Source organism: Agelaius phoeniceus, assembly GCF_051311805.1.
Source record: "Agelaius phoeniceus isolate bAgePho1 chromosome W unlocalized genomic scaffold, bAgePho1.hap1 SUPER_W_unloc_2, whole genome shotgun sequence".
Classification (NCBI taxonomy): domain Eukaryota; kingdom Metazoa; phylum Chordata; class Aves; order Passeriformes; family Icteridae; genus Agelaius; species Agelaius phoeniceus.
In genome coordinates, this window is record NW_027509867.1 from 5,678,510 (window position 1) to 5,700,228 (window position 21,719).

A 21,719-nucleotide genomic window follows, 5' to 3' on the forward strand; every position below is an offset into this window, starting at 1 on the left:
GGCAATCAAGCCAGAAATGAGCCGAGAACTGTCCCTGTGTGTGTGTGTGACACAAAGACAGTGAGGGCAAGGATGAAAGGAATACGGCCTGAAAGCTTAATGTAGCTCAAATTTAAGGGGACAATTTTGCCAAAAAAAGCTCAGTAGCTAACAGTATTTAACCTAGCCTACAACCTATGAGTTTTCATTTAACAGAGGATTAACATTTAACAGTGTTTAACTCAGTTTATACCTTAAATTAAACATAACAACTTCGCAAAAGAACAACTCTTAGCAGCATTTAACTTCACATAGTGAGACAGAGTAAAAATTCCCCAGAGTAGAAATCCATTTTGATTTAGGTGAAATAAACATCTCTAAGTATATGTGGCCTGACTGCAAGGCCTAGGCTCAAGGGAAACTGCATCAATGAAGGACAGAGATAAGGGGGGGGGGGGGAACGACATGACAGAAGGTGATAAAGAGAGACAGAAAAACTGCTGTAAAAGCAGGTCAGCCTGACCTAGGAATTCTTTCTGATAAAGAAGAACTGGTGGCAAATGTCATGCGAAATTTGTAAAAATGAATATGTATGAACCTGTTGTAAAACTGTATGCATATGTATTTGAGAGGGGGATAAAAAGCGACCTGAAGTTCCCAGAGGTACACATGCCTTTTACAGAGAGTAATCTCCGCATGTGTCCAGCGTCCAGCGCTGTAATAATAAACATACCAACTTTACAACTTTCACAAAGTTGTGGAGTTTTTTTGTCTCTCTCTCCGCAAAACAACAGACCTTGTGAATTAACCTTACCTACAGGCAATGGTTCATCCTGGCCGCACTTGGCACCAACAGCTTTCTTTGGCAGTGTGAGAACAGGGATGTTGTGCCACGGAGGGAACAAAACCAGTTCCCAGGGCTGCTCCTCCAGAAAGCAGGAGCTGGTTGGGCAGCAGCAGTGCCTGGAGCAGACAGTGTTTGTGATGAGCTGCAGAGGAGCTGAGCCCAGGGGCTGTTGGCCAAGGCCGAGCCCCAAGGAGCATTTCTCAGCTGGCAGGGCGGTCTGAGAAGGGGAGGGGGGAATGCAGCAGCACAGGACCCATGGGACCAAGGGACCATTGTAACACTGTGGGGCCCTGTGAGACCAAGGGACCATTGTGACACTGTGGGGCCTCATGGAATCTTGGAGAGCACTGTGACATTGCTGGGCCTCATAGAACCAAGGGGACCATACTGACGCTGTGTGGCTCCATGAAATGCAGGGATCATTGAGACACTGAGAGGCTCCATCAAACCAAGGGTCCATTGTGACACTGCGGGGACTCCTCGAACCATGGAGACCATTGTGACAATTTGTGGTATCATGGAACCAAGGGTCCATTGTGACACTGCGAGACCCCCATCGAGATAAGGTCATAAGTGTGATATTGCAAGGCCTCGTGGAACCATGGAGACACCATTAAGACACTTCACAAACCCATGGAACCAAGGAGACCATTGTGAAACTGAGGGGACTCATGGAATCATGGAGACCATTGTGACACTATGAGGCCCCATGGAACAGGCAAAGCATTGTGACACTGTGGGGCCTCATGGAACCAGTGAGACCATTGTGACCCTGGGGGTCCCCACAGATCCAAGAGGACCATTGTGATGCTGTGGGGCCTCGTGAAACCAAGAGGCCTTTGTGACATTGCAGGGCTGCATGGAACCAAAGGTCCATTGTGACATTGTGGGGTCTTGTGTCATCAGTGGTCCATTGTGACACTGTGGAGCCCAAGGAGACCATTGTGACACTGCAAACCTCCAGGGTCCAAAGGTCCATTGTGACATTGCAGGGTCATGGAAAAGAGGAGTCCCGTGACATTGTTGGGGCTGGGGAACACCGGAGACCATTGTGACACTGCAAGGCCTCATGGAATCATTGGGACCATTGTGACACTGCGGGGCCATCTGGAACCTAGGGGCCACTGTGAAACTGTGAGACCCCCATGGAACCAAAGGTCCATTGTGACACTGCTGGACCCCATGGAAGCAAAGAATCATTAGGATGCTGAGGGGCCCCATGGAACCAAAGGGACCATGGTGATATTGCAGGGCCTCATAAAACCAAGGGAACACGGAACAGGTCTGGCTGGTTTGGCCTCCCATGGACTGCCTGACTGGTCCAACTGACCTTGGCATGTTGAGGGTCTCTTCTCATCTGCTGCTGAAACACTGGGGCTCTGTGCTTTCCTTCCGATGGGAAAGAACTATCCTTTTCCTCCAAGAACCCATGGCCAGAATTGGGAGTTCCACCTCCAAATTTCCTTATATCCAGTGATTGTTCCCATAGGACTATTGCCAGGACAAGTCTGGCTGGCAGTTGTTTCACAAGGGTCACCTCCCATCTGTCCCTTAAACCCTGGGGAAGGCTGCGTCCTTTCCTTCCTATGGAAAAGAACTGTCCTGCTTCTCCAGAAACCCATGGCCAAGACTGGGTTCCACCTTCCCTAAATCCACCAACTGCTCCCAGACAAAATCTGCCATTCCGGACAAGTCTGGCTGGACTTGGCCTAGTGAGGCTCTCACCTGCCTTCCAAACACTGGAGCTCTGGGCTTTCCTTCCTATAGGAAAGAACTATTCTCCTCCAGGCACCAATAAGTAGAATTTGGATTGCACCTCCAACATTCCCTGTTGTGACAGACTGGAGGAGATTGTCGGCTCCAAATATTTCATGTGTGGGGGAGGAAGGGGCAGGTCCAGCCTTGCCCTGCCCTGGAAGCCCAGCCCTGCCCTGCCCTGGAACCCCAATCCCCCCAGAGCCTCTATCCCAGCCCAGCAGTGGCTGCCAGTCCCTGGCACAGCACAGGCAATGCTCCACAGCCACCTCTGCAGCCCCCAGCCCAGCTCCTGAGGGACCAAATGAGCCCAAGCCCCACCCGGGGGAAGGGCCCAGGGAGACCAAGGGGTATTGAAGGCTGACCACAAGGTGAGCACACATCTTGACCCTGCATCCTCTTGGAATTTCCATCTGAACAGTGCTGGAATCCAGGAGCTGGTAGCTGTGTGTGTGCTCCTCTAAATCTTTTTTGTCTTTCTCTCTTTCTGTGTATTCTTCTTCTGTTTCTGTGCTCCTGCAAATTTTGATTAACATTAAATTGAACAGGCTTGGAGTTTGTGAAGTTGAATGGGCCAAGTCAATGCTTTGAGAAATGTTTTTTGTTGGTTGAATGTTTGTCATAGTTTGATATGAGAAGAATTTTAAAACATAATATGAAACTTTTTGTGTCACTGACAATCTGTTAAACCACTGAGATACTGAACATGCCTTTGTGAAATACAAATGTTAAAGATGAAAAAACCCAGGAACCTCCTCTTTCTTTCCAGTCAACAAAGAAGCAGCGGCCCTGGCCCCGGCCCCATCTGAACCAAACCAAACCAAACCAAACCAAACCAAACCAAACCAAACCAAACCAAGCAACCCTGCCATGGGCTGAGCCCCTTCCCCCCTCCCCAGGCCACGACCCCCCACCCCCATCGTCCCCATTCTGACCAAACCAAACCCCAACAACTCCCAAACAGGAAAACAAAAGAGGCTACAAAACCCCAACCAGAACAAAGCCAGCCACAGCTATTAAAATCTCACTATCAAGTCCCCTTCCCCCCAACACAACTAAAACCAAAACCCCTACAACCTACAACCCATACAAAATAACCCTACAACTAAAATTAAACACAAAAAAACCCCCAAAATCAACCATAAAACCAATCCTAACACAACCCAACCACAACTTCCACCACAAGTTACTGGCAGGCCAGGTGTTAATCCTTTCAATACTTCAGTCCTGCCTGAAGTAAAAGAAAAACAAAATACAAGCATATAAAAAACCAACATAAAAGCATCAAAGCCAGTAAAGGAGAAATTAAATCCAAATACAAAAGAAAAAATACCTTAATCTTAAAACTAAAATCCTCTTATAAACTATAAAGAAAAAACTCTTTTTTGTTATAACACAATAAACAATTAAAAAAATTAATTAATATCAAATAAAAACCTGCATACTAAAATAAACAAATGGTAAAGTAACTGTAATTCCTCAAAATTTTAAACAGAAAAAAAAGGTAATTCAATACGCCCAAGAGGAGATCTCTATTCCCAAAGATAAAAATAAATTTAGACGTAAATAATAAAAACCTTTACCTTTAAAGAACTCATCTTTAAAACAATACCCCATAAGTCAACATGGCCCATCTACAAGCAGTAAAAAGCTTGTAGCAATAAAACAATTTCACAAGAACAAAGTTCCCCAGACAATTGTTATCCATGACAAAATTAAGAAACACAAAAAAAACCAAGTTTTTCCTCTTGTAAAAAAAATCTCCATAACCTTAAAAACAAAAACTACTCTCCCTAAATAAACTAAAAAAAAGCTATTCTAGAAATAGTAAACAAACTAGAAAATTTTAATTTACTTTCTTTCCATTGTCAGTAAAAAGAAAAAGTTGTAAAGAAAGTGTTCTAGAGTTTAATTTAATTCTTACTTTTTTCTTTTTTTTATTTTTAATTAAATTTTCTTTATATCCTTTTAAAATTTTAAGTCTACATTACCTTACTCCTAATCCTCTCACAACAAAATAAATACATAAATAATTAACCAACACTTAAACCCACCACACTCATTAATACATTAATTAGAAATCTCAAAATTAGAAAAATCTTAAATTAACAAACCAAAACCACTACAAGGACATAATAAAACTTTTGCCAAAGTTTCTCTGATTTTCTAAAGCTCCCAGTAAAGGCTGTTTTGTTCTTTTCAGCTCCTGAGAATCTCTTGCTGGTATTTCTCCAGTATGTCCATCTCAGAGTACGCAAACGATTGTAATTCCTTTTAAATGTCTCCTTGAGAGAATTGTTTCAGGGATGGGAGTCAGAGCTTGTGTGTCCTGCTTGGCCCAGCCCAGGCAGGGCTTTCCCAGCCACATTCCACACTCCATTGCCCAGCTGGAGCCCCTGGTGCCTCTGAGTTGTGCTGCCCCAGCCCCAGGGACGCTCTCCTTGTCTGCCCATTCCCCCACGGTCTCTGGGCAGGGATGGCCTCACTGGGGGCTGCTGACATCCTCAGCAACTTGGAGGCTGCTGCTGAATTTCACTGCTCCAGAGGCTTGTTCAGCCTTCAGCTCTTCAGTGCAGGAATTCAGTGTCCCAGGGCTCATGAACATTCAGAACACCTGAACAAGCCAAGCCTCTGGGAATCATTTGATTTTAATTTTCAAATAATTTGTGGTTAAGTAGATCTCAGTAGTGTATTCAAACGGAATACACTATGTTTAAAAAGACAGTGAGAAAAGATTGTTTAGGTCCTGTTTAGTTTTTTTTTCCCGTTAATTCATTGATATGTGCAATCTCTGATTGACACTGAATCCAGGTACTTCCTCATGCAGTTTGAATAGATTTGAGAATCAAGACCCTTCATGGCTGACAATCAATCAGACTCTGTCCCTACCCCCACCCCACCATTTCCCCCATCCAAGCCCTGGCACTCAGAGCAGCCTTGTGCAAATCTCAGCTCCCTCCAGCCCAGGCTGCACCTGCAGCTTTCAGCTCCTTGGCTCCAACTCCCACCTGCTTTCCTTGGAGAAGGAGCTGCCCGAGACACAGAGGGATGTTCATGTCTTGTCAGCCAACAAAGCCAAGGGAAGGCACAGCTCCATCCAATGCAAAAGTCATTCTTCTCCCTGGCTCTGCCCCTGATCCCCACAGCCTGTCCTGTTTCCTTCATCCCTACACTGCCAGGGACTCTCTGGGACAAGGGAGCTCTGCTCTGGCTATGGAGGGAGGTCCAAGTGCCACCACTGGAGCAGGAACCACAACTCATCCGGTTTGTGTCCTTTGGGGTTCAGGAACTGGTGAGACTCAGAGGCACAAGTTTCTCTTCATGGCCTAGAGATCACATTTGAACAGGACACAATTTAATAACAATCACGCTCTTCCCTGAGCTATGTGCAACGTCCCAGCAGCATCTGATGAGTTCCACCATCCACAAGGGATTTCCATACTAAAAGTCGTTTTTGACAAACATGACTCTGTGATAGATATAAACACAATTAGGTCCTTGTATCAGGATGCTCATCCTGGAGTGGGGGCAAAACAGCTCCAACAACTCCTGATTTGCAAAGCTGTCAGTGGTGGATGGAGAAGGGAGGTCAGGCTGCTTTTGGTGCTGAGGAAATGCTGAAACCAGCCTGACTCATTTCATCTCCTCCTGTCCTGGCTGATCTCCCCTCTTTCCCCTTCCACCCAGTGGCTTTTGTCTCCCACCAGGCCCCCGGTGAAGAGCCTGGCTCTGTGTTCTCCATCCCCTCCTCGCTGGCACTGCCAGGCTGGGATGAGGAGCCCCTCAGCCTTCCCTGCTCTGGGCTGGACAAGCCCAGCTCCCTCAGCCTCTGCTCACAGGCCAAGGGCTCCAGCCCCACCTTGGAGGCCCTTCCCAGACCCTGCTCCAGCTGCCAGACATCTTTCCTGCCCTGGGCAACCCAAGCCAGGCCACAGTGACCTGGAGAATCCCTGTCCTTGATGTCCTGGTCACACAGCCCTGGCCCCTTGTGCCCATGTCAGGCTCTGGGGTGGATCCTGTGGAACATCCTTTGGTGGAGGCTGTGGCTCCAGGTGGGCCGGGGGGATCTCGGGGGACAGGGACCCCGCTGGGCATGGACAGCATTGGACTTGTTGGGAGAAACTGTGAGGGGGAGCTGGGGCCGAGTGACCAACCCAGTGACCTGACACAGCCCTGCTGGGATGTCACACAGCCCCTCTGGGATGTCACACAGCCCCTCTGGGATGTCACAGCCCATTCTCTAATGTCACACAGCTGGTCTCTGATGTCACAGCCAAATCTCTGATGTCATAGTCTGCTCTGTGATGTCAGAACTCTGCCGTGTGGTGTCACAGATATGGCCTATGATGTCATAGCATCTCCATGACCTCATATACCCCACATGTCATATCCCACTCTGTGACCTCATGTTACCAGATGATCAATTGTTTCCACCAGCTGAGCTTATACCTTGAGCTTGTTCTCCAGGGACCACCAGAGAGACCCCCAGGACAGAAGAACACATGGGTAAAGGGGAGGGGAAATATGTCAATGATTTTGGGGAAATGATTATCATATGTGTGTTTAGTCCAGGACAATCAATGAATATGTGAGCAAAATACAGAAAATAAACAGAAACTTTCCTGTACTCAGCCCGCAGGGCTTTGGGAGGAGCTCTCCCCCCTGCATCCAGCTGAATAAAGAATGCTGCTTCTTAGTGGTGTTAAGGAGTTTTCTGTCTTACCGAATTTTTGGTAACACTCCCACTGCCAAGGAAAGCTCTGTCTGCTGCTTTTCACAAACAGAGAAGGGCTGGGGGCAGATGTGGGGCTCAGAGGCTGCCTGGGGCACAGTGACCATGAAATAATCAAGTTTTCAATGTTCTGTGAAAAAAGGAGGGGCAGCAACAAAACTTCTACACTGAAATTAGGAAGGGCAGACTTTGGCCTATTTAGGATGCTGATTTGGAGAGTACCAAATCAGGTACTGATTATTTTAAGGGAAACACCCTTAAAAACAAAGGGGTCCAGGAAGGATGGACACATTTCAAGAAAGTAATCTAGAGGGGAAAGGGGCTGCCTGTCCCAGTGTGGCAAAAGATGAGCTAGTGAGGCAAATTATTTTCCTGGCTGTCCATGGAGCTTTTCTGGGAACTCAGGGAAAAAAGGACCAGAAACTCAGGAAGTTTTTAAGGATGTCATTCGGTTAAGCGGAAACAAAAGGAAAGAGATGAAAGCTCAATTAGAACTTAACCTGGAGGCTTCTGTAAAGAAATAATAAATGTTTTAAAAAAAATTTATAAGAAAAGGAGGGAGAAGAAGAACCTCTACTCTTTTTTGGATACAGTGGAGAATATAGTAATTAAAGATAAGGAAAAGGATAAGGTAATTAACATCTTGTGTCAATTTTCAATATTAGTACAGGTTGTCCTCAGGACAAGTGTTCTCCTGAGCTGGTAGATGGGCACAGGGGGCAGAACAGCTCCCTGGAATCCAGGAGGAAGCAGCTGGGGACCTGCTGAGCCACTCAGATGCTCACAGGTGTATGGGATCAGATGGGATCCATCCTAGGGGGATGAGGGAGCTGTGGATGAGCTCCCCAAGCTGCTCTCCATCATTTACCATCAGTCCTGGCTCAGCAGGGAGGGCCCAGAGCACTGGAGGTGCCAGTGTGAGCCCATGCCCAGGAAGGGCTGGAAGGAGGAGCTGGGGAACTCCAGGCCTGTCAGCCTGACCTGGGTGCCCGGCAAGGTTATGGAACAGATCACCTTGAGTGCCATCCCAGGGCACGCACAGGATGGCCCAGGGATCAGAGCCAGCCAGCGTGGATTTAGGGCTGGCAGGTCCTGCCTGACCAACCTGGTCTCCTTTTATGCCCAGGTGACCCACCTGTGGATGGGGGAAAGGCTGTGGATGTTGTGTGTCTGGACTCCAGCAGAGCCTTTGACTCTGTGTCTGACAGCATTCCCTGGAAAAGCTGCAGCCCACGGCTTGGGCAGGTTCCCTCCTGGCTGGGAGATTTAAGAGCTGGCTGGAGGCTGGGCCCAGAGAGTGGTGGGGATGGTGCTGCACCCAGCTGGTGCCCAGGCACTGGTGCTGTCCCCAGGGATCTGTGCTGGGCCCAGTCCTGTTTAATATCTTCACTGATGGTCTGGGTGAGGGGATCGAGTCCAGCATTCACAAACTGCAGATGGCACCAAGCTGGGTGTGAGTGTGGATCTGCTGGAGGGCAGGACAAGAAGACCCAGCCTTAAGCTGCACCAGGGGAGGCTGAGGCTGGACAATAGGAAGGAGTTCTTCACAGAAAGGGTGAGTGGGAACTGGAATGGGCTGGCCAGGGGGGAGGTGGCAGAGTCACTGTCCCTCTCCAGTGGCACTCAGTGGCATGGTCTGGGTGACAAGGCAGTATTAGGGCATTGGTTGGACTTGATGATCCCAAAGGTCTTTTCCAGCCTATTTGATTCTGTCATTCTGTGATGATTGGGACACTCTGGGGCCATTGTGACACTGCAGGGCCTCCTGGAACTAAGAGGACCATGGTGACACCGTGCAGCCCCACAGAACCGGGGCTCCATTGTGGTGCTGTGGGGCCAAATGGACCCAGGGAGTGCCCCGTGACACTCTGGGCCCTCATGGAACCACAGAGGCCATTGTGACACTGCAGGGCCTTGTGTAACCAAGGGGTTTCACCATTTTGACACTGCAAAACCAAGGAGACCATTGGGAGACTGCAGGGCCCAGTGGAACCAAGGGGCCGTTCTGACACTGCGGGGCCTCATGGCACCAAGGGGACATTGTGACACTGCAGGATCCTGTGTAACCAAGGGGCCACTGTGACACGATGGGGCCTCAAGGAATCTGGAATAATGCTGTGACACTGTGTGGCCTTGTGGAAACAAGGAGTCCATTGTGACACTGAGGGGACTTGTGGAACCACAGAGACGATGGTGACAGTGTGGGACCTCATGTGGCCATGGGGCCATTGTGACACCCTGGGGCCCCATGGAACCAAGGAGTCCACTGTGAAACTGCAGGACCAACGAGAACATTGTGACACTGTGAAGCCCCATGGAACCAAGGAGACCAGTGTGACAGTGCAAGGCCTGGTGTATCCAAGAGGCCGTTGTGACACTGAGGGGCCCCTTGGAACCAAGGACTTCTTTGCAGATGTCAGCAAGCTGGATGTGAGTTTTGATCTGAGAGAATATAGGAGTGGTCTGCACAGGGACCTTGATAGGCTGGACCGAGAGGATGAATCCAACAAGGTGAGGTTTAACAAATCCAAGTGCCAGGCCCTGCTATTTGGCCCAAGTGCTGCAGGCTGGGGACAGAGTGGCTGGAGAGCAGCCAGGCAGAAAGGGACCTGCAGGGACTGATGGACAGCAGGCTGGACATGAGGCAGCAGTGTGCCCAGGTGGCCAAGAAGGCCAATGGCTCCTGGCCTGGCTCAGGAATGGTGTGGCCAGCAGGAGCAGGAATGGTGTGGCCACAGGAGCTGCTGTGCCAGAACTGATCTGCCCCAGCTCTGCACACAGACATTGCTGCTGCAGCTCCCGAGAAGGAAACTAAAGGGCATCTCTGCAGAAAACTCTGCTGGGAGTTCCTTTAGTTCATTTAAAGCCACCAAAAGCACAACCCCTCATTGACACAGTCTGTGGCTACAGGGAAGGTGGAGAGAAACAAAATGAGAAATGGCACAAACAATGACATTTATTTGTAGATAATATGAAAAAAGTAAAAAAAATAAAAAGAAATTCCAAAATGAAACCAACAAGAAGTATGAAAGATGAATTTTATTACAAGTGATATGCAGAAATTGGCCAGCAGTTTAATGTTTCTGAAACCATCCAGTCATCAGTGTCCACACTGCAGCCTTGAGCTCCTGGTTCCTCAGGCTGTAGATGAGGGGGTTCAGGGCTGGAGGCACCACCGAATACAGAACTGACAGGGCCAGATCCAGGGATGGGGAGGAGATGGAGGGGGGCTTCAGGTGAGCAAACATGGCAGTGCTGACAAAGAGGGAGACCACAGCCAGGTGAGGGAGGCAGGTGGAAAAGGCTTTGTGCCGTCCCTGCTCAGAGGGGATCCTCAGCACAGCCCTGAAGATCTGTACATAGGAGAAAGCAATGAACATGAAACAACCAAGTGCTAAATAGATACTAACAGAAAGAAGCCCGAGTTCCCTGAGGTAGGAGTGTGAGCAGGAGAGCTTGAGGATCTGTGGGATTTCACAGAAGAACTGGCCCAGGGCATTGCCATGGCACAGGGGCAGGGAAAATGTATTGGCTGTGTGCATGAGAGCATTGAGAAAGGCACTGGCCCAGGCAGCTGCTGCCATGTGGGCACAAGCTCTGCTGCCCAGGAGGGTCCCGTAGTGCAGGGGTTTGCAGATGGACACGTAGCGGTCGTAGCACATCACGGTCAGGAGATAATACTCTGATCCAAGGAAGAACAGAAAGAAAAAGAGCTGAGCAGCACATGCAGTGTAGGAGATGGTGCTGGTGTCCCAGAGGGAATTGTGCATGGCTTTGGGGACAGTGGTGCAGATGGAGCCCAGGTCAGCGAGGGCCAGGTTGAGCAGGAAGAAGAACATGGGCGTGTGCAGGTGGTGGCCACAGGCTACGGCGCTGATGATGAGGCCGTTGCCCAGGAGGGCAGCCAGGGAGATGCCCAGCAAGAGGCAGAAGTGCAGGAGCTGCAGCTGCCGCGTGTCTGCCAATGCCAGCAGGAGGAAGTGCCTGATGGAGCTGCTGTTGGACATTTGCTGGGGCTGCACATGGGCACCTTTCATGGAGAAAGGACAGTGAAGAGTTAGAGGAGATTCCTGTAACCAAAATCAAAGCCTTTTCCCATACACCCTCCCCTGGAAGACACAGACAGCCTTTGGTGTTTAAGAGTTCCAGGGTTTTCTTTTTAAGCTCCCCCTATGTCTCTCCTATTCTTAGATATCAGGAACTCCCAGGCTTAGGGCAGAGGCTTGGCTGGGGAACAGGAGGGAGGGGGCTTGTTCAGAGGGAGGGGCTGCACTGCAGGGGCTCCTGTGGGCATCTCTAAACTCTCCCTGCCACAGCATTGCTGCGGTTTGTTTTCTCTCATTGCCTGATCTTCTCTGCTTCCTGCAGATTTCCCTCCTGCAGGTGTTTCCCTGTGCCTGATCTCTCCCTGCCAGCACTCACAGACCCCAAATCTCTGTGCACTCTCCTTGGCCCTACAGAACCCTGCCTGTTTGCAGGGCACTGGCTGGGGGCAGGTTCTGTTTGCAGCCTGGAGAAAGGACAGCTCAGACTGAGCCTGATGGCTCCAGCAAAGGCGATGCTGCTGCTGTCCATGGGCAGAGTGGCTGAAAGCACATTAGGGATCTCCTGTGAACCTATTGGTCACTAAAAGTAACAGTTCAGATGTCTCAGGCACTTGTCAAAATTCATAATTCAGAATTAACCTTTAATATGTATCCACTCCTCCCTGCCATTCTCCAATAGTAGTAAACTGAATACCTAGTCTTAGGAAATTTCCTCATTTTGAACAAAACCCCTGCCCTGGAAATATTGTATGACTGATCAGAACCCCTCAGCATGTCAGAGCTCCATGAGCATTTCACCTCCTCTGCACCAGAAATACCCAGAGTTGTACTCACAGGCTCTGCAGGCATTGGCATGTTCCAGCTTGAGGAGATGGCTCCAGGAGCTGCAGCTGCACTGTCCTGCAGCCAGAGGTTCCTGTGCCAAGGGCTGGCAGTGATTGTGCCCCAGGCACTTCTCAGCCCCTTCCCAGCCCTGACTGATTGAAGCTCTCTGTGCCTCTGTGCTGTGCCCGGGCTGGCTGCAGGCAGTGCCCCAGCCCTGCTGGGCTGGCACAAGAGCTGCTCATCCAGAGAAATGTGCTTTTGAAGCTCTTCTTGGTCACCAGGAGCTGCCTCTGTGCCAGGAGCCCAGCACAGCTCAGCAGCACAGACACAGCACAAGGACTTTAATCAGCCCCTCTGGGCCTTTGTGCTCAGGCCCTGAACATCAGTCCCTGAGAGGGAGCTGAAGAAACCTCTGCAGAACTCCAAGGCAGAATCCAACTCCAAACTTTCCTGGACTTTTAATGGCTCCCACTGAGGGACACAACTGAGCAAGTGTCCCCAGGCCCCAGGCAGGGCAGAGAACTGCAGGCAGTGATGACAGGTGGGGACAGAGAGAAGCCAAGTCTGGGTGTCCTGGGGCACAGCAGGGTCTGTGCCAGCAAGGGCTGGGAGGAGACACCTTGTCCTGAGGCCCTGGGGCCTCCTGGCACAGCCCCAGCCAGGCTGGGCACTGTCAGCCCCTTGTGCTGCCCTCAGCATCCCCCCCTAGCCCACATCCCAGTGGCCTCAAGGATCTGCTGCAAGGAGTCCCTGGGGAGCCTTGCTCAGCAATGGCCCTGGGGGCTCCTTCATGCTCCCCGCAGGGACTGCAGGTTTTTCAAAGGACTTTGGGTTTGGCTTTTGCCTTGGAGTCTCTGAGAGGTTTGTGCAGTCACAGCCCCCAATTATCTGCTGTAATGAGTCCCTGGAGAGGCTTTGTCAGTAACAACACTCAGTGGGGCTCATTAATACTTCAGGGTACTTCAGTAATTTGAAGGTACTTGGTGTTTCCCTTTTGATCCAGACTCTGTGAAAGGTTTGTGCAATCATGGCCCCAATTATCTGCTTTAACGAGTCCCTGGAGAGCTTTGTACTGACACTCAGTGGGGCTCATTAATACTTTGAGCTACTCAAGGTTTTTAAGGTACTCTGGATGTTCCTTTTCACTCTGAGTCTTTGAGAGGTTTTTGTGCCATCCTGGCCTCCAATTCTCTCCTCCAAGGAGTCCATGAGGAGCCTGTGTTGACCTCAATGGGACCCATTCATGCTTTGAGACACTTGGGGGTTTCTCCTCTGACTTTGACTCCAGGAAAGTTTGTGCAATCTCCTCTCAGGCCCCGAGGTTCCAGGGCTCAGCTTCAAATGCAGCACAGGGCTCATTAGGACCAAGATATTCCTGACAAACCATGGCTCTGCCTTGATTTCCCTCTGATCTGGGCCAGTTCGTTAGGAACTTTCCTGCTGCTGGTATGGAAAAATATTTCAAAGAGCTTCTAGGAAATATATATCATATTTTATAGTGTCCTTTATTACTTTTCTTAGTATAGAAGAGGGGATTGCAGCATTCAGTGACTGATACTGACCCAGGGACACTCTTGAGGAAATCTGGCTTGGTCAGAGAAGCTGTGCCTTGAGGTCTGATCAGTGTGGATGATCTTGCTCCACATTCCCCAACCCCATCCTGTCTCTCCTCACTCACCTGGGACCTGCATTGCTTGGTGAACTGGCTTCGCTCCGCTGAAGAGGGATTTTGACTTTTTAATTTTTTGAAGCAATCTAAAACTCCTGAGTTTCCCCATTGCAAACAGACATCCTCCTCAAGTGTGTGCCAAGCCCAAGCTGCCAAGAGCACTCCAGACCTGCCTGGGCCAGCTGTGAGGGTGGATCATCATCCCAACCTGCACTGCGCCATTGCAAGGGACTGTTGCCATGGACACTGCAGGGACCCCACTGCTGGCTTTGGGTGCCATGGCAACCCCCATCAGTTCAGGTTTCCTTGGAAACCAGCCCAAGGAGCCATTTCTGCAGCCAGGTTCCATGGCCCCTTGCCTGCAGAGCTGTTGCTGCCCTGGGCTGCCATGGCAACCCTGAGGACAAAGCGGTGCCAGGGCTGTTCCAGGTACAATTGCAGTGACACTCGTTGGTGCCACCAGGTGCCATGGCAACGGACACAGGGACCCGTTCCTTGGTTTGGTGCCATGGCAACCAGTGCCCAGAGCTGTTGTGGTGGTTGGTGGCCATGGAAAGCTGCCCTGGGCCCCTTGCTCAGGGCTGGTGTCAGTGCCCAGAGCCAGAGGGGATCCCTTGCTGGGGGCTGTGCCATGGCCACCTGCCCTGTGCCACGCTGGCCGCTCCGGCACCAGGAACCAGCAGCCAAGGGCACTGCCAGGGCCAAAGGCCAGGTCAGCCAGACAGAAAGGGGCAGCGCTGGGCACTGTTTCCATGGCAACCGGCACTGGGGGGGACACCTGGGTCACCTGGCCTGGCAGTTGCCATGGAAAGCCCTGGCAGGCACTGGGGGCACAGCCCCTGGCACTGAGACACTGCTGGGCCGGGTGCTGAGCACAGCACTGAGCACGCAGAGATGGTTTTGTTCTTGCTGAGCTGCAGCACAGCCAAGGCCTGTCCTGCCCCTCGTCCAGCCACGCTGGGGAGGGGCTGGGGCTGCGGGGGAGCTGGGCAGGGGACACAGCCAGGACAGGTGGCCCCAACTGAGCCCGGGCACAGCCCAGACCAGAGCACATCATGCTCAGGGTATGAAGGGGGGGAACAAGGAGGAAGGGGGGAATTTTGGAGGGAGGGTTTCTGTCTTCCCAGGTAACACTCAAGCAAGAGGGGGCCCTGTTTCTCCAGTGGGCAGGGTCGCTATCAAAGACACAGACACCAACTTAAGGAATTGTGTCATTTATATCATGCACAGCTGCAAAGAATTACAAAAGGATAAGCTCAGCAAAGCACATCATCATTAGCAAAGAATTACAAAAGAAGCTCAGCAATCCATCAGAACTCATCATTACATTTTGGTGACTAACCCCTTGGTGAAACACTAGAGGTGTTTGTGGCAGACAAAGATTCTGGCTATCAAGGTACACCTTACAGACACCAGTAATTCTTTAGTGACACCATTCTTCATTCATTTTCCTCAATCTCATTTGGGATAAGAACAAGAATACTGTTGTCCATGGAGCTGGCACCATGTTAATTCCAGAATAATGCCCCCAGGCCCTTTGCTGTTCAGCTTTACCATGCTGTCTGTGGCTAACAAGGCCTGGGGGGGCCCTTTCCCCTCTGGCTGGAAGGGGCCGGGTCCCAGTCCCTGAGGGGCACCCGGGCTCCTGGATGCAATTCCTGTGCAAGTCCCTCAGTGTCACAGCAGCCTTCACATGGAGCCCCGTGGATCAGAGCATTTCCCAAAGGGGCCCTTGGGGCAAACAGGGAGATTTGGTCTGGCAGGATGTGTAAAACAATATCCTGTCAGATCTCCTTGTTCTCACACAGAACACTTGGCTGCAGGGACACATTGCCATTGTTCCTGCCCAGGTTTCAGGACTCAGAGTTGTCTTTCCCAGGAGCTGCTCCTTCAGCTGCCTCGGGAGGGCCATTTGGCCTCCGGACCCACACTCGGGCTCCATTATTAGGGCTGCTGGATCCAAACCCTTTATCTCCACAAACGGTGGTGATTGCAGGTGGATCTCCTTTTTTCACAATCCTTCTTAAAATTGCAATATTGATAATTGTGCTACCCTGTCATGGGGTTGACTAATCCAATCCTGGTCACTATTGTTTAACACAATTCCTTTAATTTCTCCTTGATATTCTGCATCAGTTCCTCTTCCCATGACATGACCACTTTGCAAGGCCAAGCTCCAAGTGAGCAGTTACTAAAGCAAAGTGTCCTGGAGGAATCTGAATTCCTGTTTCAGTATTGATAGCTCTCATTTGCTTTGAATTTATCCAAACTAATTCCAGTGCATGAAGGCCCAGCCCTGCAGCCTCTGGGCTGGCCCTGCCAGGGGCCATCACAGCCAGAACAATTTCCCAGGCAGCCCAAGTCTCACTGCCCATGGTTGGATTTGCAAACTGGGGGCAGCCGTGCACAGCCAGGGGGTTTCCATTTCCCCCGTGGGCCATTGTTAAGGGCATGGAGCACATCTGGGAGATGGGTTCTCCATGGGCAAAGGTTCCCATCTCCTCATTTTTTCAACTGCTTTTTAAACAACCCCTTCACCCGTGCAACAAAACCTGCAGCTTGTGCATAGTCTGGTACATGAAAAACCCTGCAGGCTTCATCACTGTATTTTTCACAGGAACAGACAAAGCACTCTGCATCACAGAATCAGCAAACCCTGTAAAAACAGCCAATTTCCTCCCTTCCTCCTTTTTTCATTGTATACAATCTCACATAGTTGACCACTGACAGTAGGGCCCTGGCCAGTCCTGTTCTGTAGGGTATTTAGAGTTACATCCCTGAGCAGCCAAAGCTACCAAATTAGTATTGTCAGCACTATTTCACATTATTATTATTTCATGTGTAGATATACATATTGATATACATATAGACAGATAGATACAGACATATATATAATATATATATATATATATATATAAATATACAAATATATATATATATTAAGGTCATATTATACAATAAATACATATAGTTATTTATTATATTGATATTTCACGGGTACAAATGCAGCTGAGCTCAAGATTAAAACCTTCTTCTCTTGCTCCATGTGGGAGCATTCCAACAATAATTGTTCCTTCTGAAGCTGCTGTTTCCAATGGACTCTTAACAAATTCATCTTTGTCTGCCCAAACCCACAAGTTCTTTTCCTTTTCCATGTGCAATTTTTGGATGCATTTGAAGCCATCCAGGGGTGCAGCCTCTTTTACCCGACTGCCCCACTGCTCCCACGGGGCTCCAACCTCAGCCCACTCCAGAGCCAGGGAACTCCAGGGAAGGGCTTCCCATCTGGGAATTTCTGATGGCACTGATTCCTCACATTTACACTGAACAAGTGACATTTTCTTGGGATCTGGCCAGACTGGGCCAGTTTTGTTTTGCCAGTGGGCAGGGTCAGCACTAAAGACACAGACTCCAACTGAAGGAATCAGTGTCATTTCCTGCAGCTCAAAGCAGCAAAGAATCACAACAGGAGCAGCTCAGCAATGCACCCAACCATCCCCACCAAAGATTGCCTGCAGTGATTGAGAAAGATCCAGCCCCAGTTACCCTCAGCCTTTCCCATCCCCCAGACCCACACAGCAGCTGGGGAAGCTGTCACAGCCAAGGGCTGCAGAGCCACTCCTGGGCACTGGCAATTCCTGCAGGTGCCTCCAGCCACAGCTGAGGCTCCAACCCCGCTGGGAGAGGGCCCAGCTCTGACAGTGCTGAATGGACAAACTGACAGCACTGCTAGTGTGGCAACATCTGCTTTCATCCTCCTCTTGGCTCCCTCCCAAAGCCTGGCCAGGGCCCCAGGAGGAACCAAGGGAGCTGACTTTGACCATTCAGCCCCAAACAAGGCCAGATGTCAGATTTCATGGCCTTGTCTGGCTTCTAAATACACAAAGGTCAATACATGTTTCACTAATGAGTGGCTACATCTATCACAGTGCTAATGACCATGCATATTTCATCAGGGAGCAGATACAAAGATAACCTTTGCTTGGAAGGTTCATCCAGAGGCCACCTTTGGCTCAGGGCCTGCTGTTCAGGCCTCACTCAGGGCTGCTGTCCAGGCCTTGGCACTTCAGGGACGTGGTTTAGTGCTGGGCTTGGCACTGCTGGCTGAGCGGCTGCACTGGGTGAGCTCAGAGGGCTTTTCCAACAGAAAGGATTCTGTGATTCCATGATTCTATCCACTGCATTCAGCTGGGTCCATGTTAGCAGCATTCATTTGCTCAGAAAGTCTCCTCTTGCCCAGCTCCTGCGGCCTGAGGCTTCAGCTCCTTCAGCTCCTGGCGCTGAGCTGCTCATGCTGAACGAGACGACTCGGAGAGAAGAGCACAGTCCATGCAATTCCTTCTGGGACACGGAGAGGGGAGGCTGTGCAAACAGGAGCATTGTTTGCTGTGGCTCCTCTCTGCCCTTCACGCCTTTCAGCGCTCTGAACCAGCCAAGAGCTTTCTCCAAGAGTGCAATGGAGCAGCTGTTCCTGCTCCTGGCTCTGGCTCTCTCCAGTCTCTGCCCTTGCCTGCTTCTGTCCCTCGTGCTGTGCCCTCTGTTCCCCAGGCCTCGCTGGCTGCTGCCCAGGACTGTGGCACTGGCACAGATCCAGTGCTCCAGAGCCTCCTTTCTGTGCCCTTGGAGCTGCCTGGGCACAGCAGCCTTTTCCATCTGCAAGCTCCCCATGGACAGGGAGTGCCCAGCTCCGTTCCTTGCACAGCCTCCAGGAGCCCAGGGCTGCCATCTCAAGTCCCTGCTGGCACTGGGGGCTCCCAGGTGCCTCAGGCTGCTGTGACACCGCTGCACACAGGAGGGAACAGGGGCAGGGGCTGTGCTGAAAGTCAGCTCCATCTGCTGCTGCTGCTGCTGCTGCTGCTGCTGCTGCTGCTGCTGTGGGGTCATTTGTGCAGCCCTGGCCCAGAGTCAGGGATCAGATCCTGCCAGTCTCTTCCAGCCCTGGCTGCTCAGAGGTTGGGCCCTGGAGCCTCAGGTGGGCAAAGGCAGCTGCTGCTGGTCCCTCTGTGTGCCCGTGTTCAGCAGTGCTGCTCCATCAGTTTGTGCCCAGCAACGGGGAAAAGCCTCAGCCCTGCAGGGCCAGGAGCTGCCGGGCTCTGCCTGAGCAGCTCAGCCAGCAGGAAGGGAGCTGCTCCACACAGGAACCAGGAGCAAAGGACATTCCTTTGATAGGACATGTTTTCTATTTAAAAGAAAAAAAAAAAAGAAAAAGGGAAAAAAATAGGTAAATTGTAAAAGATAAGAATAAAATGCAAGTGTTAGTGAAAAAACATAACATAATGTTAGTGAAAAAAACAAAACATAAATGCAAAGTTACATTCTTTGCATTAAGAGGTAAATGATCTTTTTAAAAAGAGAACTCAGTTATTTACATTGTAAATGTGCTGATGGCATGGATCCATCTTACTGACCTCAGCAGCCTTTTAAAAGATTTTGGGCTTGTTTCCAACATTGCTACTTGAAATTGTGGTCGAAGCAAGAGGAAATTGCTTTGTGCCCTTCCAGCTCCAAGCAGGACTGGGAATGGAAACTCTGTCAAGCCCCAAATCCTTTAGAAGATGCCCTTCCTTCTCAGCCTGTGAATGAGCTGCACATTCCTGTTGAAACTGTCAGGGATTTCTTAGAGACACAAAGTCCCACTGACAGCTTTTTGCTCGGGTTTGGCAGTGCAGAAGGGCAAGTCTCCATCCACCAGCTCCAGACTGCACTGCCTCAGGAGCACGGCCCACTCGCCAGCTTTGGCCCACTCGTGGCACTGCTAGAGGAGGAAGAAAGTGCAACTGCACAATTCCAGCCAATCAAGAAGGAAGAATGGGACAGACAAACACCCTGTGCAGATCCAGGCGTTCAGCTGGGACTGTGGAGAGTTTGGGTCCTTGCCAATTGGATGTGTGTCCCCAGCTGCAATCTCTGGGCCTGCAGCAGAGTCTCACTCACCTGCCAAAGCAGAAAGCTCAGGCGCTGTGCTCGCAACGGGCTCGTCTGATGCAGAGCTGTCAGAGCAATGTGAGGGCAGAGCCAGCCCAGCTGGGCCCAGGGCTGAGCCCAGCAGAGCCCTGGCAGAGCCCAGAGCAGCCTCAGCAGCCGCAGAGCCCAGCTACAAGGAGAGAAAGCAGAAACCGCCCGTCAGCTGAGGGCTCCTGTGCCCTTGTGCCAAGGCCTGCGGGGCCCAGGCCATGCTGGCTGTGCCCAGAGCTGTGCCCAGAGCTGCCCATCCCTGCTGCCTTTGGCAGCAGAGCAGGAGGGCAGGACATGTGGCCAGCCTGCAGCCAGCCACGGCACATCCAGCCCTCAGCAGCTGCCCAGAGCAGGATGCTCCTGTGCTCGCTGCCATCTCCCAAAAGCTCTGATCCCACCCTGCCAAGCACACAGGGACCCACCTCACGCCAGCCACGGCTGCAAGAAAAGCTGCTCCCAAACCATGGCCTCAGCCTTCTCCAAGGGCACGGCCCATCCACGCCACAGCTGCTCCCAAGCACTTCCCCATCCACGCTGGACCACCTAGAACACTTCCTCTGGAAAAACAAACAACACATTATTGAAAAGAGATTAGATGCAAAAAGGGAAAACAAGAAAAACGGGAAAAACTCTTATCTTTGTCAGGGCCTTGAGGGAGGCCCAACTCCTCCATGGTAGGGAAAAACCCAGCCATGGCTGAGGGAAGCCCACACTTTCTCTCTTCCCCCTGCACTACCCCCCAAAATCACCGTGATCCCAAAGCAAACAAGGGCAGCTGAGCAGCCCAAGCCCTTCCTTGCCTGCAGAGCAAAGCAGCCCGTGCACAGGTTCTGGAGTCCCACCTCTGCTTCCACCATGGGGCTTTGTTTGTGTCAGGCTGGCTGCCCCAGCCCCAGCCCCAGCCCCAGCCCGGGGCACGGTGGGTGCTGGCGGCTGTTGGCAGGGCCAGGAGCCCACTCCCATTTCGTACCCAGCCCAGCCCATGCCCCAGCCCTGCCAAAAAGCAGCTGGGCAGCGACTGAAGGATGAGTTGCATCTGCCCCAGCAAAGGGGGAACCTTCGCCTCCCAGCCAGGCTGGGCCGTGCCCAAATCTGGCAGCATTTCCCCGGGTGGGGACTCATCTGCAAATTCCCTGTGGAGTTTGGCTTTGAAGAAGGTGCCAGAATCAAAGTCCATTACCTTCAGCCTCCAGTGGCCAGGCTGAGGAAGAGCTTGTCATCCTTGATGTCATCCTGGCTGTCTCCAGCAGCAGCAGCAGCAGCAGCAGCAGCAGCAGCAGCAGCAGCAGCAGCATCCCCACCCGGTACAGCTTCTCCAGGGGCTCCTGCTCCTTCCCTGGGGGGAGACCAGGCTCTCAGGGATCTGCCCAGGGCCCCAGCTGTCAGGGAACCAGCACAAGCAAAACCAGCTTGGATGGCGGCCACCAGTGCTGGGCAGAGCAGCTCAGCTCCAGCACAAGGGCTGCGTGTGCCCATCCCATGGCCCCGGTGCAGTGACACAGGCAGCACAAAAAGGTCTGGGTTCCTTTGCTTCTCATTGCCAAGGCATGTGTGGAGCTGCAACTTACCAGGGCCCTGGATCAAAGTGTGCCTGTGGCTCTCTCCCTTCTTCTATGGCAGAGGAATATTCTGCACCCAAGGATCACAGAACAGGTCTTCTAATGTGGGTCTGTCCAAGGAGTTCACGGATAAACACCACCTGATCAGATCTTTGCACTCTGGCGAGAGAAAGCAGAACCTGCCGGTCAGCCAGAGAAGGCTCCTGTCTGCTTTGCCCCACTATTCCCATGGCCAGGCCATTCTGGATGCGCTCAGGCTTGGGCCTAAACTTTCCCATCAATTCCCTGTTTTGGAGGAGAGCAGGACATGTGCCACCTCCTCAGCAGCTGCCAGAGCGGGATGTTCACGAGC

At 51.2% G+C, this 21,719-nt stretch overlaps 2 protein-coding genes across 2 annotated transcripts in view; one reads left to right on the top strand and one right to left on the bottom strand.

Moving 5' to 3' along the window:
- LOC143692679 (uncharacterized) overlaps positions 1-21,719 on the top strand; it is a 468,458-nt gene that overhangs the window by 276,233 nt on the left and 170,506 nt on the right. The window lies entirely within an intron of this gene.
- On the bottom strand, positions 10,388-11,320 carry LOC143692586 (olfactory receptor 14J1-like). The gene has a single exon (XM_077172836.1). The coding sequence runs from the start codon at positions 11,318-11,320 to the stop codon at positions 10,388-10,390; it is 933 nt and encodes a 310-aa protein (XP_077028951.1).

Excerpts from the sequence above, each read along its gene's own strand:
- LOC143692586 (XM_077172836.1), bottom strand. The coding sequence starts at position 11,320 with ATGTCCAACAGCAGCTCCATCAGGCACTTCCTCCTGCTGGCATTGGCA.